The sequence below is a fragment of the Thunnus albacares genome, chromosome 22 (assembly GCF_914725855.1).
Source record: "Thunnus albacares chromosome 22, fThuAlb1.1, whole genome shotgun sequence".
In the NCBI taxonomy this organism is placed as follows: Eukaryota; Metazoa; Chordata; class Actinopteri; order Scombriformes; family Scombridae; genus Thunnus; species Thunnus albacares.
In genome coordinates, this window is record NC_058127.1 from 26,704,456 (window position 1) to 26,730,093 (window position 25,638).

Sequence of the window (25,638 nt, forward strand, 5' to 3'; positions counted from 1 at the left end):
TAATGAAGCTATTGGAAGCATTGTCTGACACAGTCTGTGGCAGGCAAATTGTTAGTTAAAATGCGTGATCCCAGGCCATTGGGGTGGACCACTGACTGTATATAAATATGGACGTCATGACAGCTCCCCAAAGGTGAAGCCAAAATAGCTCGATAGTTAGTATAGGTCACTGCCTCCATATTAGTGGATGGGACATGAGCCACACAAAAATATCAAAGTATATGTCAAAAACATTTTTCCCCAGAAATTTTAGGTAGATTTTATCACACTGATATTTGTCCAAGTGCTCATTTTTTCTGATAAGTTTGTATAGTTAGTTATTAGGTATTTGACAAAATAAAAAAGGGATGTGAGGTCATGATTGACAGCTGTGACAGCTGCTCTCAAACATCCATCAGGCAGCGGGACAGCTGAGGGTGTGTGTTCTGCGGGCCGTCATCCCGCCTGACTCTACTTTGCGGACTCTGGCTCCAAATGACATGACACAAGCAAGATGGCAGCTCCCAGAAAGGAGATGTTTAGGCCTCACTTTTGCATAGCGGTAGGAAGTGGAGACGCGTCATCCATCTTTGTATACCTCCCGTCAGAAGAAAGCTGGGCTTTTCCAGAAGAGGTTAAAATTGTTGATAAAAGTTACATTGTGGGCTGTGCAGATTAACTGCAGCCAGCTGTGGAGGCTAAGAGTGTGGCTAAAACAACCCACGCCATGGTTGAATGAGGGAGGAGGCCAGTACAAGGGCTAAAAGTGCATAATAACTGTTTAATGACCAGTTAAAGAGGTTAGCAGCTGCTAGCAGGTAGGGCTCAGGCACTTACATGCTCCAACCCAGAGCCCACAGTGTTGATGTGGTAATATGACATGTGACCCATAGAAAGGACATCGAGCATAGAAACTTACCGACACAGGCCCAACAAAAGGACCCGCTGCAGAAATTAGGCTTCGATTGGCAGTTGGTAGCGTCTTGACACCTGGTGTCTAACAGTCATTAGAAAGCTGAGAGTAGAAAACAAAAACAAGCTCAAAAGGAATAAGACGGGTATAAAATACAAGAATAAAAGTCACGATGCAGTGTAAGAAATGAGTGATTATTTGGTTTAACAAAAGGCAGCAGCAAATAGAAAAGTCTTCAGTCTTGATTTAAAAGAACTGAGAGTTGCAACAGACCTGCAGTTTTCTGTGAGTTTGTTCTAGATATGTGGTGCATAAAAACTGAGCGCTGCTTCTCTATGTATAGCTTAAAGTCCGATGACTAAAATCTAGGGGTGCAATGGATCACAAAACTCGTGGTTCGGATCGTATCATGGATTTGAGTCACGGGTCGGATCATTTGTCGAATCCGCAAAAAATATAAAAATAAATAAAAAAAGGGGGAGACAATTAAAACTTTGCTTTCCATATATTCTGTAAAACACTTACAGCAAGGAACTTTTGCCCATGGTCTTAAATGAAAACAACATTCAAGATGTCCAATGTTTAAATAAAATCTCAGAATATATAAAATATTCAGTACTCAAATGTTAAACTAAAGTGCAACATGTTAGTGAATGAAAAAATAGCCTGTATCCACATCATCAAAACTTGATAACTTGCAAACATGAACACACGTCCTGTAGCTTAGCTTGTTGAACGAGCCACCAAACAATTCACTGGGGAAAAGTGCACCGCTAACGTCATGTAGCCTGGTTAAAAGGGAGCCAGCTTCATGACACAAGAAATCCTGAGTTACCTGGCTAACCTTCTGCCCTCACTTCATGACACATTCTCTGGTTCCCATGAAGAAGAGTGTTTCCTGTAGACTGCTGGGTAGTGTTCCACCATGTGTCTTTACCATTATTCATTTTCCGAAAGATGATAAAAGGATTTATTTTTCTTTTAGAAGTGCAGAGCTTGAATGACTGAAATGTGTTGCCATGACTACAGTTGAGTGACAACTGAGATGCAGTGTTATGTTGAGATGAGTGTCCCCAGTCAACTGAATACCTGTTACTCACCTTACTTTTTCCTAACTATTGTGTGTACTGCTGCTGTGTACGCAGTAATTCAATATTAGAAGTGGGCTAGTTAGTTCATTATTGATGATACAAGCTGACGGCACAAGTGGGCTCATTGGTGCTCAAAGAGTTTTTAACCTGACTCATTGGAGTGATATGGATCACTTTGATCTATATGAGCTATTGCTAAATGCAGTTTTGTTTGATTTTGAACTGAAATAGACATAAAGGCAACTTTATGACATCCCTTAAATATATTAAAATGTTAATATCTTTTAACATTGTTTCATTAATTTGTGTACAAATGAATTCTAGAATATTTTTCATACATTTGTGAGCACATATTTTTTCCCCCATGACACCTCCTTACTTTTGTAGTTTCTTCTCTGCAGCTTCCTGTTCGAACTGATATATATATATATATACACCTATGAAACATCATTAAAAAGCTAAAAATAACTTGAGTTGCCATCCACCATACATTTCCTGCTGAAGTGTGTCATTCGACTCTTTGAGACCTTGGATTGATGAGTCTGAGTGTGACGCCGCTAACAGTCTCTGTATCTCTCTCTCAGCCTGAGGAAGCCCCCCTCCCTGAGTGATGGCCTCACCAGTCTCCGTCTACAACTCCAACGCCTTGGACAGTCACATCTCCAGTGTAAGTGTGTTAATGTGTATTTGGTATCTGCAGTGGGATTGTGGAACTCTTCTAGTGAGTTCGTTTTTAGATATTTGAGTCTTAAATGAACCAGCTAGTACACTGGTGAAAGCACCGACGTGCCACTACAGAGATTCAGTTCCTGGTGGTGCACTGGCAGTGTTTACAGAGTAAGAAGCCAGTGAGGGATCAACTACTGGATGGGCAGGAAATTAATGCTAAAAAAGAAGTATTTGCTATAGAGACAGAGCGCAACAAATCATACTCTAAAAACCACACCAACTGGAAGGGAAAACAGTCGGTGCCATAATATGCAACCGAGGCTAAAGCCCCTTCAAATAAATGAATTTAAAAAATCCAAAAAAGGATGAAGAGCAACATCGTCAAATCCAGTAGTTATTCTGCTGAAGTCCTCTCTGTTATGGTCTGCAAGTTCATCTCCTTAAACAGGAAAAGTTCCATGTTTATGGTGTCTCATCTCACTGGACCCTGAATCTGTCATCATGTGGACCAGCGTGATGCAGGCTTGCTCTTTCTACCCCTTTTTTCTTCCTCTTTGGTACTTAAACTGAAAATGAAAATGAAGCTCTAAGTTTTGCATAAATAGTAAATGATCAGGATTTCATCCCCAGTCCTTCAAAGGAAAAATAGGTTTCAAAGATTCTTCCTTAATGTGTGTGTGTGTGTGTGTGTGTGTGTGTGTGTGTGTGTGTGTGTGTGTGTGTGTGTGTGTGTGTGTGTGTGTGTGTGTGTGTGTGTGTGTGTGTGTGTTGTAGACCTCCAGAGAGTCTCTGAAGATGGAGTTGTTAGCTGATGTGACCCTGCTGCCAGGAGAGGACAGAATAATAGGTGAGTATATACCGCTGTAGCCTTATCAGTTCTATGTTCACATGACCAAATGTCCGATTTACTACTGTTTTGCTAGTGCTATGATCATAGCCAAGTAGTTTAACTCTCAGGCATGTCTCTGTCACATGAACTACTTGTGCAGCTAGTAGAACCGTGCTCCTATATATCAGTTTGCTTTCAAACTGATGAGTACATTGTCGTACCGTGGGGAGGACAGAGGAGTGGTTGGGGTTATTTTCAAGTTATTTTTTTCTCTCAAAAGAGAATAGAAAGGTGGGAGACTTAATGAACACAGAGGCAGACTGTTAAGTCAGTAGAGACATGTTGGTGCTGTCTACCTAGCACAGACTAGTGCTGAAAGTTGACACCAAATACCAGTTGTCAACTCCAGATTACTTACACTTGATCATAAAGATATTGCTAGATATCAATCAGACAGGTGAGACACCTACTGTATGAATTGTACATTCACCTGTGACCTACATATAACACAAAAAATCATAAATGTATTGTGAGAAAAACGTCCACTTCAATTTTAATGTAGGTTGATATATTTGTATTTGATTTTCAAGTACAAATTGATTAAAAAAAATGTATTTTGGTGTTAATTAAAAGTGCTACAAAACTTGAAATGATAAAACAGGCACTGTGTATTGCTGCAGTGGTACATTCTCAGCAGTTAATGGTCTGGTCGTCTGGAAAATTAGAAACCTGAAACCAATTTCCTTAATTACCATTTTCTGAGACACACAGCTTTATTATACTGCGTTCCTCTGAATCTGCTGTGTGTGTGGACTTTATAAGGTAAGTTTAGCTGCAGTTCAGCCGAATTTCTGCTCACTTTCAGAGTCAGAGCAATCAGGTTTAACTTAGCACACAGCTGCATTTAAAACCCCTGAAACTTCCTGTTCAGGTGAACTGTGCTGAAAAACCCCAGTAAAGCTAGTCAGTTCAATACAGCTTCATTTATCCCTGTAACAGTCTTAGAAGAGAAAACCAAGGCAAATGATAAAATGATCACCCAAATTGTTCGTGGAAAACATCTTTTAGAATTTATAGACTGGCTTCCTGCTTCAGTTTTGTCCTAACCCCTAACCCCTAACCCCTAACCCTAACCCTACCACAGTTGTACGCACCCTAACCCTAACCCTAACCCTAACCCTAATTCTACCACAGTTGTACGCACCCTAACCCTAACCCTGGCCCTAACCCTAACTGCAGTATTGAAATGTTTGAGTACCCAGCCCCAGTCATGTGTTGAGAACCTTTAACCGCGCAATACCTTTCCTGGCGAGCTGCTCTTAAGTTTGGCTACTTAAAGGAATCTAAAATATGAAACATAGTTTGGTTTGTTTATAATAATAGTTTTGATGTCTTCTGTGTTGTTCTACAATGTAGAAAATAGTAAAAAGAAAAGAAAAATCCTTGAACGAGTAGGTGTGTCCAAACTTTTGACTGGAATTGTACATCTGTTGGTAAGCCAGCTTAATGTGTTCTCTCAGTAAATTTTATACATGCCAATCAAGATCTCCTGGTGCTGACTGATGTACAGTGATTCCATCTGTAATCACTTTCCATGGGATGTAGTTTGTATCGAGTGAGTCTTTCCTTATTAGTTCTTGCTCTACATGCAGAGTAGATGGTATTTATAGCATCTTTGTATCATATCTCTCTTCTCTTTTTCTGCTTCCTCTTCTCTGCAGGTGTCTCAGTGCTTACTAACAATGTTGATAATAATTGAAGAATAGTGTGAGAAAAGGAACCTAATCGGAGACTGTGTTTGTAAGATCAGATATGAGAGATGATGGGTGCAATAACAAATAAAGTCTCTTTCTATTTGCAGATAAAGATATCATCTATGTCTGTCCATTCAATGGAGCTGTGAAAGGCAAAGTGTTGATCACCAACTACAGACTCCACTTCAAGAGCTCAGATGCTGTAAGTCTCATTAAACTCATCAAAGGGCTCATGATTGTGTGTTTGACACATGGAATCCATCAACTAGTCTACCATCAGTGAGGTTAAATAACATTTCTAACAGCAGCTCTGTGGCACATCTCTCTCTTTGAGATGGTTGTGGTGTTTTTAATATGATGCACTGTTTGGTCTGTCATTACACAGTAAATGGCATATACCGTATTGTGATTATGTATTTCTGGGGATTGTTTTTCTTACACCAGTAATTAACTTCCTCTGCTTTTGACATTTAGTCTTCTCTGCCAGCCTACTCTATAGTCTACTTTACTGAAAGGACTTTGGAAAGCTTTTATACAAGCTTGTCATTCTGAGCTCCATACATTCTAGACTTGACTTGGCATGCATCGTTCAGCCACCTGTATTTTCAGGGAGTTTTTTTTATCTACTTTTCAAAACTTATTTAGTACCTGAATTTTTTCTCATTCAGACATTATTAGGCATGCAGTTGACAATCAGTACACGCTGTCAACAGTCATCAGTGATGCCTCACTAGTAAACCTGCATATAACACTGTAATATACGTGAAGGATTTTACTTTTCGGGTGCTTGAGATCCTGTAAAAGTGGTTATATGTTTAAAATATAGTCATCAAATGTCATTAAAATAAAGGTTATAATTTAAAAAAAAATGTAAAAAGAGAACTTGAAACAACAACGACTTTATCTGGGGTCTAGGTTTGCGGTTTCCCAGATTCTTGCTAAGTTGTAACTTTGTCTCTTGAATACATATGGAGGGGAACAAAGAGAGCATTTCCGATGAATATTCAAAGCATCGCTACTTAGAATTGTATCGGTTGATATAGTTGTTAGCACGCAAGCTTTGTTTATGTGTGTCGTATTTTGTGGGTCACTGACCGTGTGTGACAGGATGTGGCGGTGACGCTGGACGTGCCTCTGGGTGCCATCAGTCGGGTGGAGAAGATGGGTGGGGCGTCAAGCAGAGGAGAAAACTCCTACGGCCTGGATATCACCTGCAAGGTGTGGTGAGAGAGACTGTGTGTTATCCATTCAGTGGTCATATATTTATTTACAGGTATACCTCTGTGCTTTTACCACCTACACACTAAGTAATGGTGGGGACTGAATGTGTCCATAGAAGCCTATTAAATATGTATGATTAATAGAGAATTGTATAAAAAGTTACTAAAAATATAAGGAAAGCCCATCTCTGATGCACTGCAATAATCACAGGAAATAATCTCCTCAAAATTCATCTAAGGACATCTACTGACTGCAGGCAGAACAAGGCTGAACAATAATGTAGTGTAATGTAAAATAATGAATAAAGACTCACAGCTGTGGGCGGAAAATTAATACAGGGCAAGTATGAAGGGAAAAACAAGCGCACGAACACAGGAGGGAAACACAGAGCAAACAGAAAACCAAAAACCCAGAAAACACGGTAAGTAGGTTCAAGAAAGCCTGAAATGCCAGCAGGCCAAATGCAAACAAAAGAAACACCATGCTACAGAGTTCATGTAAACTCAAAGTCCAAAACACAGATCTGTTCCACTATTCAAAAACAGATACATAACCACTTTGAATGTGAATTCTTGATAGGGCTAAACCTGGCGGCTCAGTGAAACTAGCCTGAGACACATTCACAAAACAATCTGGTAATTTAACAAACATTCTCATACTAAACCAGGTGAAAGTATTTCAGCTTTCACTTCTGTTTGCTCTTCCAACAGCATATTTATTAGGAAGTAGGCAGTTAAATGACTGGACAAAGGTTCATTACAAAGAGCAACAGTATCTCAAGGTGTCCTGAAATATAATCTGGAACTTATCTGTCCCTCTCCCACTCAGTCCAGTCCAACGAACAGGGAAAAAGTCTGAGGGCATCTGGTGGACTGGTGGAGGGATATAGAGCGAGACTTGGACAGAACCAGAACAGTTATTGCGTTCACTATTTTGGTTAGTTGTACAGTTGCCAGTTGTTATGTACTGTTATTATTATGCAATGAATATAAAATGGAATAGTCATAAAATCTGTCAGTTTGTCAGCGGTTGTCAGTTTAATCAATGATAGAATAGGGATCCCTTACAGAAAAAGGTTGGGAACCACTGGTTTATGAGTTGTGTACAATGATGAACTTAAACCTAATGCTGAAGCTCGAAAAGCCTCCATTCTTTCCCATTGCAAATATAACTCAGCCAAGACATTATATTATTATATTATCCTGCCAATCAGCAGCAGTGCATACAGAAATCCTCTAGTTTCGAGTATTATCTTATAATATACCATATGCGTGTATGTTGTGTATGTGTATGTTGATAGTAACATGTTCATCTTCTCTATCCATCAGGACATGAGGAACTTGAGGTTTGCCTTGAAGCAGGAGGGTCACAGCAGACGAGATATCTTCGAGCTCCTCTTCAGACATGCATTTCCTCTCTCACACAGTCTGGTAAGAAAGCCTCGAACTTCTGCTGCCATCTACTGACTGACAGTGTGCTTTCTTGTATCTGTCAAAAAAAGGAGGCTTTAATTTTGGCTGGACCAATGAGTGATTCGTTTAAAAGATGATACACATGTAGCTTCATTTCCTCAGAGAATGCGATAACACGAGTTGGACAATCTGCACAATCTTCACAGTCACCAGATCTCAACCCTATTGAACACCTATGGGAGATTTTTGGACTGACATGTTAGACAGCGCTCTCCACCACCATCATCAAAACACCAAATGAGGGAATATGAGGGGTGGGATAGGCCAGAAATACTAATTTGACACCGGCACAATGTTAAGTAGGCTTCTTGCAGGCGTCCATGATAATTAACAACATACATAGAAGAAGACACTATGAATTCTCAACTGCTTTCATTGTGGATTTGAGTCGCATCTTGAACACTGGCTGTATTTATAGCAGCAAAAATCATTTCAGTCCACCCAGCACTGGCTGATAAAGGACATTTTTCTGGTCATAGTCATTCTGCATTGGTTTCAATGCCCAGTATTCATGCAAATGCTGCATTCAGAGACGCAGCCCCCTCACACAACATGACACACAGCTACCCACCCACACTACAGCTTCATCTGCTCGCCTAATATTTCTGCATGCTAGATTTGTGTCGGAGCACTTACTTGATGTTCGCCTTCCAACAACCAAACAATGGCTACTTAATGTCTCTGGCAATGAAAATCCCTGTATAAATGCTGGTACAGGATCATTACTTCCAAGCCCTTATTTTCGTAGTTTTATCCATCATTTCTACCAGTTATGATAACTTTAAGTAATTGCTGAGAACTGGGAATACAATGAAACCACAATATTGAAGTCTTACGCAAGCAGTCCGGCGATCAGACAGGTTGGAAACAAACCAATAGCCTATCCATATAATCTAAACCACTGTATTTTGAAGTCAAATTGAAAGTGAAAACACCTAAAATGTCGCTAATAATCCCTCATTTAATAGGAAAACTGTGTCACTACGCTAAGTACAGAAGGTCCAGGTTGAAGCAGGAAGTGGGTCTATGATGGATATTTACAAATTATTACCCTAATTTGACCGTTCACCTATGGTTTCACGTCAGTATAAGTTTGTCTAACCAGCCTGTCTGATCATCTGACTGCTTGTGTTTCTTGACCTGTCTACGTGTTTTTAGTGATGTCACAGTGTTCTCAACTCTCAGCTATTAACTTGGTGAGGAACTGTATCTATGTGGCTACTGATACATACAGAGCCCGGAAGGTGACATGTACGTAATTTTTTTTTTTTTTTATAAAACACGCATGCGTTTTATAACTTGCACGCGCACTTTAAGTAAGTTGCACGCGCATGTTAAGGAAGTTGTACCCACACTTAGTAAATTGCATTTCAGTGCTCAGTTAGTGCCTTCACATCATAGGTGTGCCAGCGCTATGTAATACACAACTACTATTTGTGTACCTTACCATTTTCTGAAGTGAAAAAAAGACGCCCATGTCACCCCCCAGGCTCTGTAGATATGACCTACATTACACACAGTTAGCCACGGAACAAGCAGACAAACACCCTGATGACACATACAGATTCAAACACTGGACATGTGCTGACAGGATACCCTTCATTGTGAATTGAACCTTGAAAAACATCCTAGTAAAGACTCAAAAGTCGTCCAACGGTGTGACGTGTGAAAGTTGAAAAAGGTTCAGCTTTGATTCCCTTGTGTAAGAGAAGCTCAGAGATGTTTTCTGCCCCAGTCAACTACGTTAAATAAAACAAAAACGGAGGAAAAGCTGATTGTTGCAGTCAGTAAAATTCCCTTTCTATACTAAGTAGCTTTGATGAGCTACCAGGACTTTAATAACTAAGTGTGGACACACATTGCTCAGGAAATGAACTTGTTCATCATTTGCCAGTATAATGACAACATGAGAAATAACTGTCCAATCTGAGCTGAGATAAACACCCACAGGCTTCAGGTTTATGAGAGGTAAGAGACTTTTACCTTTTAAAACAGGAAGCGGAGGAAGAGATGTGTGATATGAGCAATAATTTGTGTCAAAACTTGTACTACTTCTCTGAGCCTGTCACACATATTTTTAGATTCAGTGTTACTTTAACTTCCTGAGGATACCACTCCCTATAACCCCAGAACTTTCCTGAGAATCATCATTTCTTCAGTATCAAAGTATCCCAGTGATGCTGATGTACATCCATGGCTAAACAGTAACTACTAATAGCTAATTCAGCACTTTTAATGCAGCCAATTTTTCAAAATGTAAACAAACATCACCACATCACTAATGATCAGAATCATTCCTGAAGCGCTGACAATGTCCTCCATCCACTCATATACACATAGGCTATGTGACCTGTGTTGAAAACCAGTGGACATACAGACAAAAAGTCACTATCACCATTTAAAATTTGCCCAGAGAGTGATGGTAAATGGGAGGCATTGAGGTGGTGCAGATGTCTCAAATTTCACAATGTTCCCACTGCCCTGCTGCATGGATGTGTGTGTATGTGTGTGGTGCTGCTATACCACCATTATAATCTGTAAATGTCACTTATTTTTCTGTCCCCTCCATCCAGCCTCTCTTTGCATATGTGACTCAGGAGAAGTATGAAGAGAACGGCTGGAACATGTACAAACCCATAGAAGAGTTCAGACGGCAGGTAAGGAGGAAAGGTGTTTTATCTCTGAAAAAGAGCTTCACATTGTTTCAGTCAGTAGCTGATGATGATCATTATCGCCCACAGGGCTTACCTAACAACAAGTGGCGCATTACATTCATCAATAAGAACTATGAGCTGTGTGACACCTACCCCACTGTGTTGGCCGTACCCTTTAAATGTAAAGAGGAGGATCTGAGAAGAGTGGCTGCCTTCAGGTCAAGAGCACGCATACCAGTGAGTGCTTGTTTATTCTGTATGGATCTGTATAACTCTGCACCACAGTATGCATGACTATGCTGTATTGAATTTTTGAGTACAACTTGAAGAATTTGTGGACAGTTTTTGTTTAAAGACATGGTTAATGTTATTCTACCTTTTAATTAATCATAAAAGTCCAGAATCACTAATAAATTGATCATACTAATAAGTATTGTCTGTTTAGAGACATTCTAACATTTGGTAAATCAGAAGTCTGTTTGGATTGTTTTTTTCTGACTTGGGCCAAGACAGATCTTGCCTCCAGGCTGCATCCAAGTAGAATAGATAAACCCTGATTTGGTGATGAAACATACCTCACGTAATGATGTGACTGTGGACCACTCAAACTACACAAAGTCACATTTATGTGTTGTTCAATTTGATATTTTGAATATTTTGTATTCAGTCATTCATGCCTGTCATACAAGTTTTTTGAAGACTTTATTGCTATTAAAAGCTACCTGACAGTGACTCCATGTCCTACAGTATATCTGAAAAGATGTAATATAATCTGATATTATTTCAGTATTTCCATCTCTGTCAGGTCCTGACTGACATCCCTAACTTGTGCCTTGTGCCTTTAGGTTCTATCATGGATCCACAGGGAGAACCAGGCAGTAATCGTCCGCTGCAGTCAGCCTCTGGTCGGTATGTCTGGTAAAAGGAACAAAGACGACGAACGCTACCTTGACATGATCAGGGAGGCAAACGACACCACCAAACTCACCATCTATGATGCTCGGCCCAGCGTCAACGCCGTGGCCAACAAGGTCAGTTAGAAATTAAGAGTACAACTAAAGATAATTTCTATCATCCATTAATCTGACAGTTATGCTTTCAATTAATTCATTAATGATTTGTTCTATAAAATGTGAAAAGCTGCTGAAAAATGGTCATCATAGTTTCCCACCGTAAATGTGACATCCTCTTGTTTTGTCCAACCAACAGTCCATAACCCAAAGAGACACTAAGTAGAAGGCTTTTTGTGTATTAATAATAGACAATATACACATAAATATTTGATATCCATCCAGAAAGCTACAACATGAGGGTAAAACCAAAATAAATGCAAAATATCCTAAATATTACCTTTTACAAAAACATTTTAATGGGAATCTATCTTAAGATATCCTGTTATCAGAGCGGGTTGGACAGGGTTTGGGTTATGGTTAGGTTGTATCTCTGTAAGTAATAGAAAAAGGATGTGAAATTAGAAAAAAACAAGAACATTAAAAGTTTCAGTACACACAGAACAGAATCAAAAATACCTGTGTTTGCAGACGATACCATTTTCTTTTTGTCACAATAATCAAAAATCTGTCAAATTGATGAATGCACTTATCGTTTCACAGCATTAGTGAGAATGTTGGATCATGCTGCACATTTTCTGCCCTACTGGCAACAGGCCCTCATCATGTCCACTTCAGTCAGGAATTGGATGGAGGAGAGCATATTTCCTAATGATTTTTCTGCCCCCCTGAACTTCCAGCATAGCCATCAGGTCAAAACATCCCCTTGACCAACATTTTGGTTCATGACAAGTTTCTCAAAAAATATGTTTATGGTCCTCTAGACAATGAATCCAAGTGTTTGTGACCACATTTTTCCTCTAGCACCTCAACTTGTACTAATAAGCAGATTGCCGTGACAGGACATACTTACTTTTTAAGATCTGAACACTTAAGGTTTTTTGCATTATTTTTTTATCTTGACATCTTTGCCATCCAGGCCACAGGAGGAGGATACGAAGGTGATGAGTACCAAAATGCAGAGCTCGTCTTCCTGGACATCCAGAATATCCACGTCATGAGGGAATCCCTGAAGAAACTCAAAGACATCGTCTATCCCAACGTGGAAGAATCCCATTGGCTGTCCAGCCTAGAGTCTACACACTGGCTAGAACATGTTAAGGTAAGAAAAAGAGTTTGACTTTGTGTGTTTGTTTTACTTCTTTACTTAATTAATTTGCTTAAAGGCTTCGTCTATATGATGCTGTTTTGTGTGTGTGTGTGTGTGTGTAGCTGGTGTTGTCAGGAGCCATCCAGGTAGCAGACAAGGTTTCCAGTGGAAATTCAGTGGTGGTTCACTGCAGTGACGGCTGGGACAGAACTGCTCAGCTCACCTCTCTGGCCATGCTGATGCTGGACAGTCACTACCGCACTCTCAGAGGATTCCAGGTCAGTTATGTGACATATTATGTTAGGAACCTGCTCATCCACACCACAGATAAAAGGTTGTTGGGTCGTTAAAGCCGAACCATGCAGCACAATTGCAGCCAAATTACATCTAGGTCATCTGGATTTTAGAATAAAGTTTTAGTGAAATTGGTGGACAAAATATTAAAAGATTACAATAAGCCAAATGTGATGATCTCACTTTTTGTGTCGTTTTAGGTGCTAATTGAGAAGGAATGGATCAGCTTTGGGCACAAGTTTGCCTCAGTAAGTAACATTTTGGTTAATCTTGTCTGTAGCGTCATCTAATTCAGTTTGTTTTTATATTAATCCATATTCAGTACTGTCAGATATTATAAAGCAATGTAAAAATGATTCTCTTTGTTATTTTCACAAGAAATGGCTCCTCATTTGATGTGTGTGTGTGTGTGCCTGTGTGTACAGAGGATAGGTCACGGTGACAAGAACCACGCAGATCAGGACAGATCACCCATCTTTGTTCAGTTCATTGACTGTGTATGGCAGATGACTAAACAGGTATGTTGAACACATCCGAATCATCCAGCTGTACTGATGCGGGAACATAACCTCAGAGGCATTTGCATCATTTGTCACTCAGTAGCTGTAAAAAAAGAGATTACCTGAGCAGGATTCCCCACATACTCGGCACATTTTTGCTTGAGCTAGAAATACAAGTTTGATTTGTTCAAGTCATGTGTGACAAACATATAAATGTTTCAGTCCCTGATATTCCCCATATCCACATGTCCTTCATGCTCACTGTTGACGTTTTGAAACTCAGCTGTGTATTTAGGGTGAGGCTACAATGATTTGGTGCCATAACAAAAACTGTCAGTGTATCTCTATGACTACTCCACCTTGGTTATGTGATAAAATATACTTTTCAATTTAATTTAACAAATGAGATCAGAGTGTAAACACAGTAACTAATGAACTCCCTCCCCTCCTCTCCTTTTCAGTTCCCCACAGCCTTTGAGTTTAATGAGCGCCTCCTGCTGACAATCCTGGATCATCTCTACAGCTGTCGCTTCGGGACTTTCCTCTACAACTGTGAGAGTGCAAGAGACCAGCACGTAAGAAACACTGTTTCCTCTGTGCTACCCTACCTTTCTTTTGTGCACACTTACACCACTTTGATTCTCTTATTATTCACACTGTCTATCATGCAGGAGGTGAGGATGAAGACGGTGTCTCTGTGGTCTTTGGTCAACAGTAAGATGGACATTTATTTAAACCCTTTCTACACCCCGGAGTCCGGCAGGGTTCTCTACCCTGTCGCCAGCATGCGCCACCTAGAGCTCTGGGTAACATACTATATCCGCTGGAACCCACGCATACGACAGCAGGTAGGTCTGCCTTTGTGTTTCTTGTAATGTACTGTGACTCAGCCTGGATCGCTGCCCGGGGCCACCAGACCATTCATTCATTGTGTGTCAGTTGGTTTTTAGTTATTTGACACATATTTCATACATACTGTGTAATGCTCTTTATTGGGGCTTCTTACCTGTTTTCATTCATATGGCAGTACTTGCCCAATCTTTGTGAAGTTAAAGGTGCAGTCTGTAGGATTTAGTGGCATCTACTAATGAGGTTGCAGATTGCAATCAAATGAATACCCCTCCCTATGGTGGCCACGAAACTTGCGAAAAATGTGAAAGGCCCTCTCTAAAGCCAGTGTTTGATTTGTCCGTTCTGGACTACTGTAAAAATATGACGGTGCAACATGGCAGCAAACAGTAAATGTATATGGACACTGTGATCTCAGATGTTTTTTTTCCTCAAGAGAGGCCCTAATAGTTGTAATAATATAATTTTCCGATCAATTATGTCTTTTGCAAAACATCTTAGTAAATGAAAATATACCAAATACTATATAAAAGAATATATAAATACTATATATATTATGCAAAGTCTCATTCAAACTGACAAACAACTTTTCTAATGGGGGTGTCTTTTAAACCATCTGAATTTGAATCAAATGTGAGCATGAAAAGTTGCCACAACATTCAGACTGACCTCTTTTTCTTCATGCCTAAGTGCCACTATTGGGGATAATGGTAGTAAAGCAGTTGAACTGTACGTTTGCTAACATGTGCTTGTGTGTGTGTTGTGTGTTCCAGCAGCAGAGTCCAGTGGAGCAGCGCTACAAGGAGCTGTTGGCCCTCAGAGACGAATACTTGAAGAAGCTGGAGGAGCTGCAGCTGTCTGACTCCGCCCCTTCCTCCCGTCTGGCTAACAGTTCCACCCCCAACACCTCCTCCTCCACCTCTCCCACACCATCACAGCAATACACACACCTACAAACTCCCTTCTGAGGGCTGGTGATACATACACACACACACACACACACACACACACACACACACACACACACATACACACACACACATACACATACACAGTCTCAGATATACTTGTTGACTTGCACTTATGTCCTCAACACTCTGATTTCTGTCAGTCTCACACGCAGGGAATTAATTAGTATTGTGCAGTCCTAACTGTGGATAACAAATAATTCTAATAAGAGTTAGATTTGATGGTTAACTCCTAACACCATAGTGGTGATGATGGTGATTATGCAATATGTCACAGTACAGCCTTGTCACAAGACTTTTCTATATACACACTCATCATACAGTGAAGCCTTAAAAGACATTTAGTGGCTTTTAGTCCAAGGGCTTGAACACACAGGACACACAGCGGATGTGTATCGGCGTTCACAGTGATTTTACAGGAATACAGCAGGAAAACACACTTTTGGTGGTTATTTTTCAATCAGATCACCACAGAAGCACATACAGAACATATACTATAGATTCAGTGATAACCCTTGTGCCGCTGAGAAAGGTTATTCTTCACGTTGAGAATAGTAGTTTGACAAAATAATTGTAACTCAAGGTCTCATAGTTGAAAGCTCCAGATAATGTTAGTTTATTTACAATTATTTTGTCAAATGTATAGTTGTTGTCCATTAAAAGAACACTACAACATTTTGACTGATGCTAATTTCATCTCTGTGCTTCCAGTTCAAAGAGATGTCCAGGGTGTAGTTAGCCTTTGCTAGCTTTAACCGACCTTCTACAATGGGGGAAGGGTTAGCTTAGCTCTGTCAAAAGGAAGTAGATCCCTATGCAGTTAGCTACAGTAGCTCATCCAAGGGGCTAGTTTCTGTGCCTATGTTCAGTCAGACTCAGAGGCAAACAATTTTTTGGAAAGCTTTATAAGGTTAGTGCTGCTTGCCCTGAAGGATGATGTCAGCATGATGCTGTAGAGAAGCAAAATACAGTGAATTATGACAATAAGGGTCAGGTTATGCTCAATCAGAACTAGTTTGTACAACATGGGATCAAAAGTGTTCCAAACAGCTACACTCAAAAGTGGAGTGAAAGTCGGCCATCATAGAGAGGTGGGAGACATGATATTGTTTAAGTAACAGTGCATATGTCCAGATAGTCTCTCCTGGAAGACAGTCTTAGTGTTGCACTCAGTTGTTCACATAAAAAGTGACTGAAATAATTGTGTCAACAATGAAAAAAGGGATCCAGAGAGACAAGTTCTTTTTTTTTTACCTCCGCACCGCTGGCCAATCAAGGTGTGAAGTGGGTGTGAACGTTGGATCATCAGTTCCGCACAGTTACAGAAATGGTAGGAGCCCCCCACAGTACTTCTGAAGAAGCATACTGGCAGCTTAAAACCCAGGTTGCTTGGTCAGACTTGTCCTCACTCCAATAAAATTTACCTGCACTCATCACTAAAACAGTATGTGATATCACAGTGTAAATTGTCAGGATACATCGGGCAGAGCAGTTATTGTAAAAAAAAAAAAAAAAAAAATGGAGTGATGAGAAAGCGCTAGAATCAGTGACTCCTCCATTTTCAAACACAAGGCACATTGAGTCTTTGCTGTACAGTTAACAGTTAATGAACAGTTGTTAGATGACTTTTGACTCACAGCACTCTTTGTGCTAACCTATGCTGGGCTGGACCTATCTCTGCAGATGAAACTGATGTTGATGTCCTTATCTAACCCTCGGTCATACTTCTGCCAAAATGTCCTTAGTGTGTCCCTTAATGCCCTTTAATATTTTTTTCAAGGTTAAAGAACAGGTTTAAAAGCTTTTAAAGATCAGAAGCATTCTGAATATTGAATCAGTCACTAATTTGTCACAAATTAGCTTAAGCCATTCTTGACTTTGGAAATTTACTAGCTTTTTCAGTGGCTTTCTGGAGCTTTCAACCGCAGACTTGAGCAAACTCCATCCTCTAATAAAGACCCTGTGTAGTTAAGATTATTTTGTCAAACTACATAAGAATAGATGTTAAAATTTGGAGAACTAAGGTTTGGCTGAAATATGCCAAGTCATGAGTCAAGACAGTGGCAGAGAAAAATCTTTATGGAGACAATAAATTTCCCAACAGCTAATAATGTCTCCAAATCCACAAAAAGATTGTTGTTTAAAACACAGCAGATTTCACATTTTGATGTCAGAGCACCGCTAGATGACGCAAAGAATCTATCTTTGTCAGTCCAGTCTGTGCCAAAGTCCCACTACACAACCGTTGGTGTCCTGTGTGAACAAAGTGTAATGTTAATCAATATGAACAACTCTCAATACTTTTCACACTTCTTCCTACTTGCTGCACTGCTGCTGAGTGTTGCCCTGTCCCACAAGGCATTGATCAGAACTGCTGCAGAGTTCACGCAGCACAGTTGGAGGCTGAGGACCCTCTACAGTGCATGTCCCTGTTCAACTCCAGCTAAATGTATATATCAGGTGTGTCAGATTTGGATGGATTGATGTGGAATTTGTTGCTTATCACTTGAGGATGAAAGCTAGAGCTGTCTCTGTTAAGTATGTTTTCCCACTGCTATTAGCTATGCTCATCTAAGCAGTATTTCCCAGCACTTCGTAAGCTACAGCACTGATAGCAAATGCAATTCTAGCTAATAAGTAGAGTTTGGTTAGAATTAATCAGTAATTTACTTACTGAATGCAGCTTTGATACGGTTTGATCTAAATTTCAGGTGCTCAAGATAGTATAGGGAAATGAAGTGGTGCTGGCCTCTGATCCTGGATCACCACTTTTACTTTTATGTTCTCACGAAATACAGACCCTGCATGGAGAAGCCAGTCCAGGTCCATGAAAGCCTTACCATGCCAAGATGTTTCTAACCAGCAGATGGTTTTAGGGACAGTGAGCAGAAATAAACCAATTAGCTCTCACTCCCCCTAAATACACTTTTTGTAAATCAGATATTTCATCCACCCTTACTGAAAAGTCCCATGTGGAAACACATTTGTGATGTCAAAACACATGTGCCTTTTGGACAGGGCTTATTGGCTTTTTTATGTTGTTTTTTCACATTTCACCTGTGGGACAGTTTTTACATCAAATGGAAAATTTTGAATGTAGTGTTTTTTGTCTGTCTTCCATTTACATTTGACAGTTATCTGACTGGTTTAGATAATTGGTGGAACTTGTTTCCAACTTGTCTGGTTGTTTGACTGCTCATGTCATATTGGGCCCCAATATAAAGCTGTGTAACAGATTGGTTTTGTCCCCAGACCTCAGCATTTAAATCGATGATATGTCATCACAACTGATAGGAATGACGGGGAAATTTTCAAAACCTGGGTGTAAAAATCAGGGAATTACCTTTTACTTCATATGGAAAGCAACTGTTGACAAATACATTGTCATTTCCACATAGGAAATTCTATGGAAGTACTTTTTCTGCCAGGAAAAGAAAAAAAAAAAAAGATTAAATGTTAGGAATGACATGAACATACATTTTTTTGGTACTTCAATTATGAGATTCTAGGACAAAATTATGACATTTTAAGTCAAACAGTAAGGCAAATTATTATGAAAATTTTGACCCCCTAAGATGGCGCATTTTACTTTTTTGGAGATAGTACTTTTAATTTGTGTAGTTTTTATCTCAAACTTATGCGATAGTACTACCTCATAATTTTGACTTGGTAAACCAAGATTTTGACTTCTTATAATTTAGGCTCACTGCCTTTAAATTATGACCTATATCTCATAATTTTGATGTAATGAATGTGACCTAAAAACAAAACAAAATGGCTCAATGGGCTTCCATAAAATTCCCTGATATCAACACATGAAAATCGACCTGTCCAAAAAGCACATGATTTATTAGTTGTCTCTTTGGGTTTTGGTGCTGTCATGGAGCTGATGTCTACAGAGCAGTGTACAGAGTCAAACTCAGGACTTCACATGGACAACAGTGTGGATCAAAAAGGAATGTCTGAAACAGGGACACAAATATTTCTCTATGATGACAATGCCATTAGGATTTTGAGAAATAGCTTGATGAGAGGATTTTGCTGCTAAGAGCTCCCATTCTGGTTAGTTTGAAAAATATTTGCACAAAGTCAAACAAAAAAATAATGGCCAGCATGTTGGTAAAATGTCTATTACAAATGTATGTACTGTATCATGCAGTCTGTCAAGGTGTTGACAGGACTGTTTATTACAATCAGTCTTGAGTTTAAGTTCTCTGCCACCATCACCCCATTTGTTCAGTCAGTCTAATGAGAAATGTCCAGTCTGATCTGTCAGAGAGACACCCCTTATTGATTTGTTACCTTGGCCATACCAGGTGTGGCGTCCATCACTGAAAAACTAGAATTAAAAAAAAAAAGAAAACTTGTAAAAGGAGCTCCAGACCTGGTCATGGTAGCAGTCTACCTTTAACACTGCAACAGTGCTGTGCTGCGGCTCCATATCCAATATGGAACAGAATATTCTGTTCAAACTAATACAGGGTAGATACACCTGAACGTCTACATGGACCACCACTGTAGATCGCGTATGTCTGACACTTTATTTGTTATATTTTATGAACACCTCCTTCACAAATGAATATTGTGTTACAATACTCCAGAATTTTTTCCTTTTTAAAGGCTAATTTTGATAGAGTTTCTATTGTTTTTGGACTGGTGGATACCAGTCCAAATTTTCTTAAGTTCATTTGGACTCTGCGATGACTCTTTGAGACTGGATTTGATTTGTTATTGTGCTTGATAAAGTAGTAAAGAGGGAGCTGGTTCCAAAAGTATTTTTCCTCACTTGAAATGACTAGCTGAAATATTTCTTGTAATGTAAGTGTAAGTGGCTTAACTTTACAACATGAAAACCTGAGTGTCCTGAATGATTCACAATAATGTGACACAATACTATAGGTCAGTGGCTCCCTACTTTTTTGGCTTGTGACCACTTCAAAATAAGAAATGTCTGCATGTGTCCCCTCATCACAGGTTAAGACATTACTGTGGACAGTTGGGCAGAATTCCGTCTTAGATTGTTTTACTTGACAAATTTTTAGTGTAAAGTATACAATATTTCACAAGAAGAAGGCTAGATAAGTCAGTCCTAACCCCGTACAAACCTACTGTAATTGTTTGTAACAGTAATATTTTTTCTCTTCTTATCCCATTAATCTTCTGGTGACCCCTCACATTTATCTTCAAACTCATTCATATTGTTTATTGTATTGTATTGTATTGATGATTCAACCAAGAGGGTTTCATGCCCATCCAAGCATTGAGGTGCTCCAACCAGTCAACTAACATTGTCTATGAGAAAATGAACAGGACTTTTACTTCTGGAACCCTGGGTACCCAAAATATCTTCTCCCACTTCGCTGCTCTATAGCATCATCAAATCCCTCAATAAATTGCCTTTGTGGTCAAAGAGGAATTTGAAAAGCCAGCTCAAACTCGCAACACATTTTCCTTCACACAGTGTATTCAACTCATAGGGTTCTCACAAATTTGGAAGCAATGATACATGGAGATGATGTTTGTACAGTTTCAATTGTGAATGAGGTGTAATAAGTACTTTTTCAAAGTGTGTCAGGTCATGTCCAGATTTGTGCCTTGATTCTTCTAAGAATCACCTTCACCTCTTCAAAGAGATGTACTCTAAGCTGTCCTGGGTCATGTTTGAGATTGACCGTTTTGTGGTTCAGGGCTCCAAAGGAAGAACACCTTGTGTGCTCTGATTTGGGAGGTTGCCATGTTGTTGTTTATTGGGTGTGTGACAGTTTGAAGTGGGAGGAAGTGGGCAGCAGAATGGAAGATGGGGCAGTTTACCAAGGTATCTTTTCACGTGTTGAATACAGGTTTGGGGTTTGATAGTATTTTATCGGATTGGAGTCTTGTATCAAATCTGTATGGGTTCAGCTCTCAACAGTTAAGTATTTAAAATGAATAACTAAAACTTCAAGAATCACATGATATTGTTTTTGCCAAAGAAGGCAGAAACACTACAGATCTTAGTGTCAGTCTAATTAATGTTCACAGTCTGTAGCTACAACCTGACAAAGACATGAAGACATGACATTTTTTTGGACTAAAAAAGGCGACGATTCAAGCCTACTGGGTCTTCATCAGGCAAATGGCCAACATGAGAAAGGGCAAGGCATAAATAGACACCAAATTAGTGCATCATGCTGACATCATTACATTCACAATTCATGACAAGACTTGATATGTGATCAAATCATTATCATCTGAAGGAAATCACACAAAAAATTGCAGTTCCCACAAAAAATATATCTAAAAAATGTCTTTGATAAATAATTTGTTGTAAAATATACAATGAGTATGAGAGATATAGCATAGCAAGGCAAGGCATACAAAATTGTTTACAAAACTTAATGGACCAGACAATTATTAGAGTTGGATGAACAAAATCTAATTGGGAAATTTTTAATTCTAAATTTAAGAGGGGGAATGGGGGAACTTTGTAACAACTTAACTTTTTTTCTCTTCCTAAATATGTGTTTGATGTATTGAAATGTCAGGTGTAGCCTAGAGACTGTTGTTTTTTTCTCTCTCTCTTAACAAATGATCTTTGAGTGGAGTGCAGACTCCAGAGAGCCCAGTTTTATATTGCCTTTTGGCTCGTTACTTACTTCAGCTGATATAACAAACAAAATATTATTTAAACTGGCAAGAGTGGCCACAAATGAAAAGTTAACCAATAAAACATTCGAAACAGATCAGAAATTCTATTACGGATGCATTAGTCTTACAGCATAGCAAATCTGTAATCGATTCGTTAACCTGGACCAGATCCAAAACAGAACCGGCTGTCAGAACCCAACCCCTGTCCTTGACCTGATTCTACCCAACTAAACCTGACAGGTACTGCCAAATTAGCTTTATTTATGTCTGGATGATTTGTTGGTTTCAAAATTAATTTAAAATGAATCTCTTTGTTTCACTCCAGTGATCTTTGAATAGATTTTAACTATGCTGTTCTGGCTGTTTCTGTCTTTATCATTGGCAATGTTTTGTCCTTCCATTATCCACTGCTACTTGCTAAACATGATACGTATGGAAATTTCTTAGTAAATTGCATTTGAAAATAATCAAACCCAATCCAAGCCCAAAGCTTTACGCACTTACATGGTGTGAACCCGACCCCAAACCCGATATTTTGTTGGGCCTGTTGGGTTCTGGTCAGGTAGCAGTTCTACTTCTGCTGTTTGTCATGTGGTTATTTAAACAAGGATACAACCAATCAGTATTTCATGATTGGACAGGTCAGTCCATCCCCCTCTATTAAAATGGCTGGATATTGGAAAGCCTTGCTATTTCGCATGTCAAAGCAATTTGAACTCAATCAATTCTCGACAGAAAATGAATGTCTTGACTTTGTCAACTTTGTCATTAAAATGAATGAGAGTAAATTTCAGTGTGATCATACCTTTAAACTGTCCAGGTATGTTGTCTGCTCCCTTTGAAGGTCCCTGAATCACTTGCGAATTTTCCTCATGCTCATTGAGTCTTTGAAACTCAGCACAGTTCTCAGTCAGTCTGAAAACTTTTACAGTAAGTTGGGAAAACATTTGTGGTTAAAGGGCCACTCGAAGCAGATAACTCCACACAGTATCGACTTGTTAAATCGTAAATATTGCGACAAAATGGTTGTAATGTCTAGTTTCAACACGCCAAAATGAGGCCTTGTTACAAATAAAATTTTAATGATGATGAACAGTGATACCATGTTTATACTGACACACAGTCTTATCTTAGATTGAACACTTCCATATAATTGCAATACCAAGGAATCCCACAGTAGATGTCAAAGTTTTGTTTGCCCCATCACTAGGGGCCACTATAAAAAAAAAAAAAAAAATCTGGGGGTTTACCTACAACAGAGGGTCAAGATCAACTGCAAATATGTCAGATCTCAAACATGACTCTTCTTTGTCTTTGGAGGATCAGAGCGTGTGGATTAGAGGGTGCGACCTGGTTCTAGTGTTGATCACAGAGTGGTGGATTTACACACGTCCTACCAAAATAGATACTTTTATGTCTGATTTCGTTGACATCGTCGATGAGAGGTTTGATCTCAATAAGGAGGTTTGCGGGTATAACAGCAGCAACAGGAAATGAGTGACAGCATCATAAGGCGTGTGAGTTGGTCGCATGGTTGTGTTTTTAGGGAAAAACAGATGAAAATCTATTTTTTTTATTTTTTACTTTGTACAAGCACCATGATGTAATTACCTCAATCAAAACCTATTTTACTGTCTAAAGTTCTATTGCTGTAAAATACAATTATTTTATGTAGTGTAAAATCTTACAGTTTTATAAAAAGGAAAGTAATGTTGGTTCAGAAATTGTTGGTATAAATTGTGGATTTCTGCTCCATTGGTTAAAATCTTTTTGTTTTATTTTTGAGGGCATTTTTTTTTTTTTTTTTTGGTTTGTATTCTATCACTAACCCCAGGATGAAAAGACATAAGCTTCTGGATACTGTTCACTTGTCACAAACCTTAACATCTTACTCTGAGATCTCAGTTCTTGTGGTGGATCTTTAACTTTCTAGATTCACTCTAGTGAATTCTGGTAGATTCACTCGCTGGCTCTGTGGTGATGAATCTGAGAAGTACTCTGTCCTTCATTTCAATTTGACTCTCTTTCATTAATGTAGGGATTTGTAGTTTCAGGGGGATTCGTGTCATAATATAGCCTGCTTTTTTATGAATACATGTGAAATGTGTGTCAGGATCTGTTTGGCATGTAGAAGGGGAATTAGCCAAAAGGTGAAATCATAATACATTTCAAATGTATTTCTTTTAATCATGTTATATCCTCTCCACAGTTTTGTTGGATGGCTTTTGTTATGTAAATAATACTGATTAAATTAATTTAAGGATTTCTGACTCTGGCTCTGTGTTGTTTATTTAATTATTTGTGGTTTTAGAGGTGGTCCTTTCTTCTTGCATCAACACATCATGGCATGACCAAGGATGCTGGATAATATCCACACAATGCATTTGCAATACTTAAGATTCTTCATTTCTAATTCTGTAGGTTATTCTCTCCAACTCCAAAATTATGTTTACTGCTAATTTCTAGTTTTAAAGAGACAGTAGAGCAGATTTTAACCATTTTACATATATAACTAATGTTCTTGTAGCTGAATCAGAGCAAATCACTGCAGCCAGGTTCCAACATCTGCTAGAAAGCCTAAAAGCAGAAGAGTGGAGGCTGTTATAGCAGCAGATTCATGAACATGGTTTTAGAATCAAATGTTCATGTGTCCATATACTTTTGGTCATGTAGTGTATTTCAGGTTCCTCAACTCATTTCAGTTCCTATTAGAATCACCACCACACTGAGGATGTCACATTATCAATAGAGTCAAAGGGCAAATCATCTCATCCAGTCCCTCAATTCTGAGTCACAACTGATATAAAATGTGTTACAGCACAACCTACATCCATTTGAAATACACTTAAATTACGTGTGACTTAGATTTATACACAGTCTGGACATATTTCATTTTAGGAGAATGTAGTTTCACATCTACTTTCACATCCGTCGTGCTCTGTGAGGAAGTGAGTAAAAGGGGCAGCTGTAGCTCAGGCACGTAAACACCATGTGGGACGGGGGGGGGGGGGGGGGGGGGGGTCACCTGTTCACTCTGCCAAGGGCAAGAGACAAGAGAAATCAAAACAGGAGGAAGACATAACGCAATACAGCAGAAACCTTGAAGGAGAGCCGCCTCAGCCCCGCCTGAGCAGACCTTTAATCATGAAAGACATCAGACCTTCTGCACCTTCCCCCCTAACCCTATCCAGGTCACCTTCCTCTCCAGTCACACTTTGTTCCCTCCTCCCCCCTCTTGGAGTTCACTGACCAGATGACAGAGCTGGTTACTACTGGGCCCTACTCCCATTTTGTTCCCCACCTCCACCACTGGCTTTAAGTCCTCAGCCAGTTTTGCCACATTTGTCACAGTTACAATGCCCGGCCCCACCCCTCCTTCCATAACAGCAACAGAATCATCTTCTGTCTGCTCAGCCACATCGAGTTATTAGTGTACAAAATACAAGCAAGCTCTAACTGATATGTGCTGGGTCCAGGCTGCAAGGATGATGGCGCTCATGACTTTTCCCCGGAAAAGCCAGGCCCGGTGTGCCGATAGCTTGCTCAGTTCCCGACTTGATAGGTAATATAAAAAGAATCTGCTAAGGAACAGGAAACATCTAACAGTTTCTGCAAATGTATCAAATTTAGCATCCATTCCTTGTCAGCCACAGCCTGT

At 39.4% G+C, this 25,638-nt stretch overlaps 1 protein-coding gene across 3 annotated transcripts in view; it reads left to right on the plus strand.

The window, feature by feature from the left end:
• mtm1 (myotubularin 1) overlaps positions 1–24,250 on the plus strand; it is a 32,931-nt gene extending 8,681 nt beyond the window's left edge. Inside the window, exons 2-17 of one of the 3 annotated variants that reach the window (XR_006400000.1) lie at positions 2,568–2,650; positions 3,427–3,499; positions 5,343–5,437; positions 6,343–6,453; positions 7,785–7,886; positions 10,502–10,585; positions 10,670–10,819; positions 11,428–11,613; positions 12,572–12,754; positions 12,865–13,020; positions 13,237–13,284; positions 13,462–13,554; positions 13,998–14,111; positions 14,208–14,384; positions 15,159–17,813; positions 18,152–24,250. Coding sequence is in view for 2 of the 3 variants with exons in the window: in XM_044340804.1 (XP_044196739.1) it covers positions 2,594–2,650; positions 3,427–3,499; positions 5,343–5,437; positions 6,343–6,453; positions 7,785–7,886; positions 10,502–10,585; positions 10,670–10,819; positions 11,428–11,613; positions 12,572–12,754; positions 12,865–13,020; positions 13,237–13,284; positions 13,462–13,554; positions 13,998–14,111; positions 14,208–14,384; positions 15,159–15,353 (1,824 nt within the window). In the remaining variant the exon portion in view is untranslated. Of the gene's footprint in view, positions 1–2,567; positions 2,651–3,426; positions 3,500–5,342; positions 5,438–6,342; positions 6,454–7,784; positions 7,887–10,501; positions 10,586–10,669; positions 10,820–11,427; positions 11,614–12,571; positions 12,755–12,864; positions 13,021–13,236; positions 13,285–13,461; positions 13,555–13,997; positions 14,112–14,207; positions 14,385–15,158 lie in introns of all 3 variants that reach the window. The other 2 variants (XM_044340804.1, XM_044340805.1) reach the window with 2 other exon arrangements.
• Positions 24,251–25,638: the final 1,388 nt, after the last annotated feature.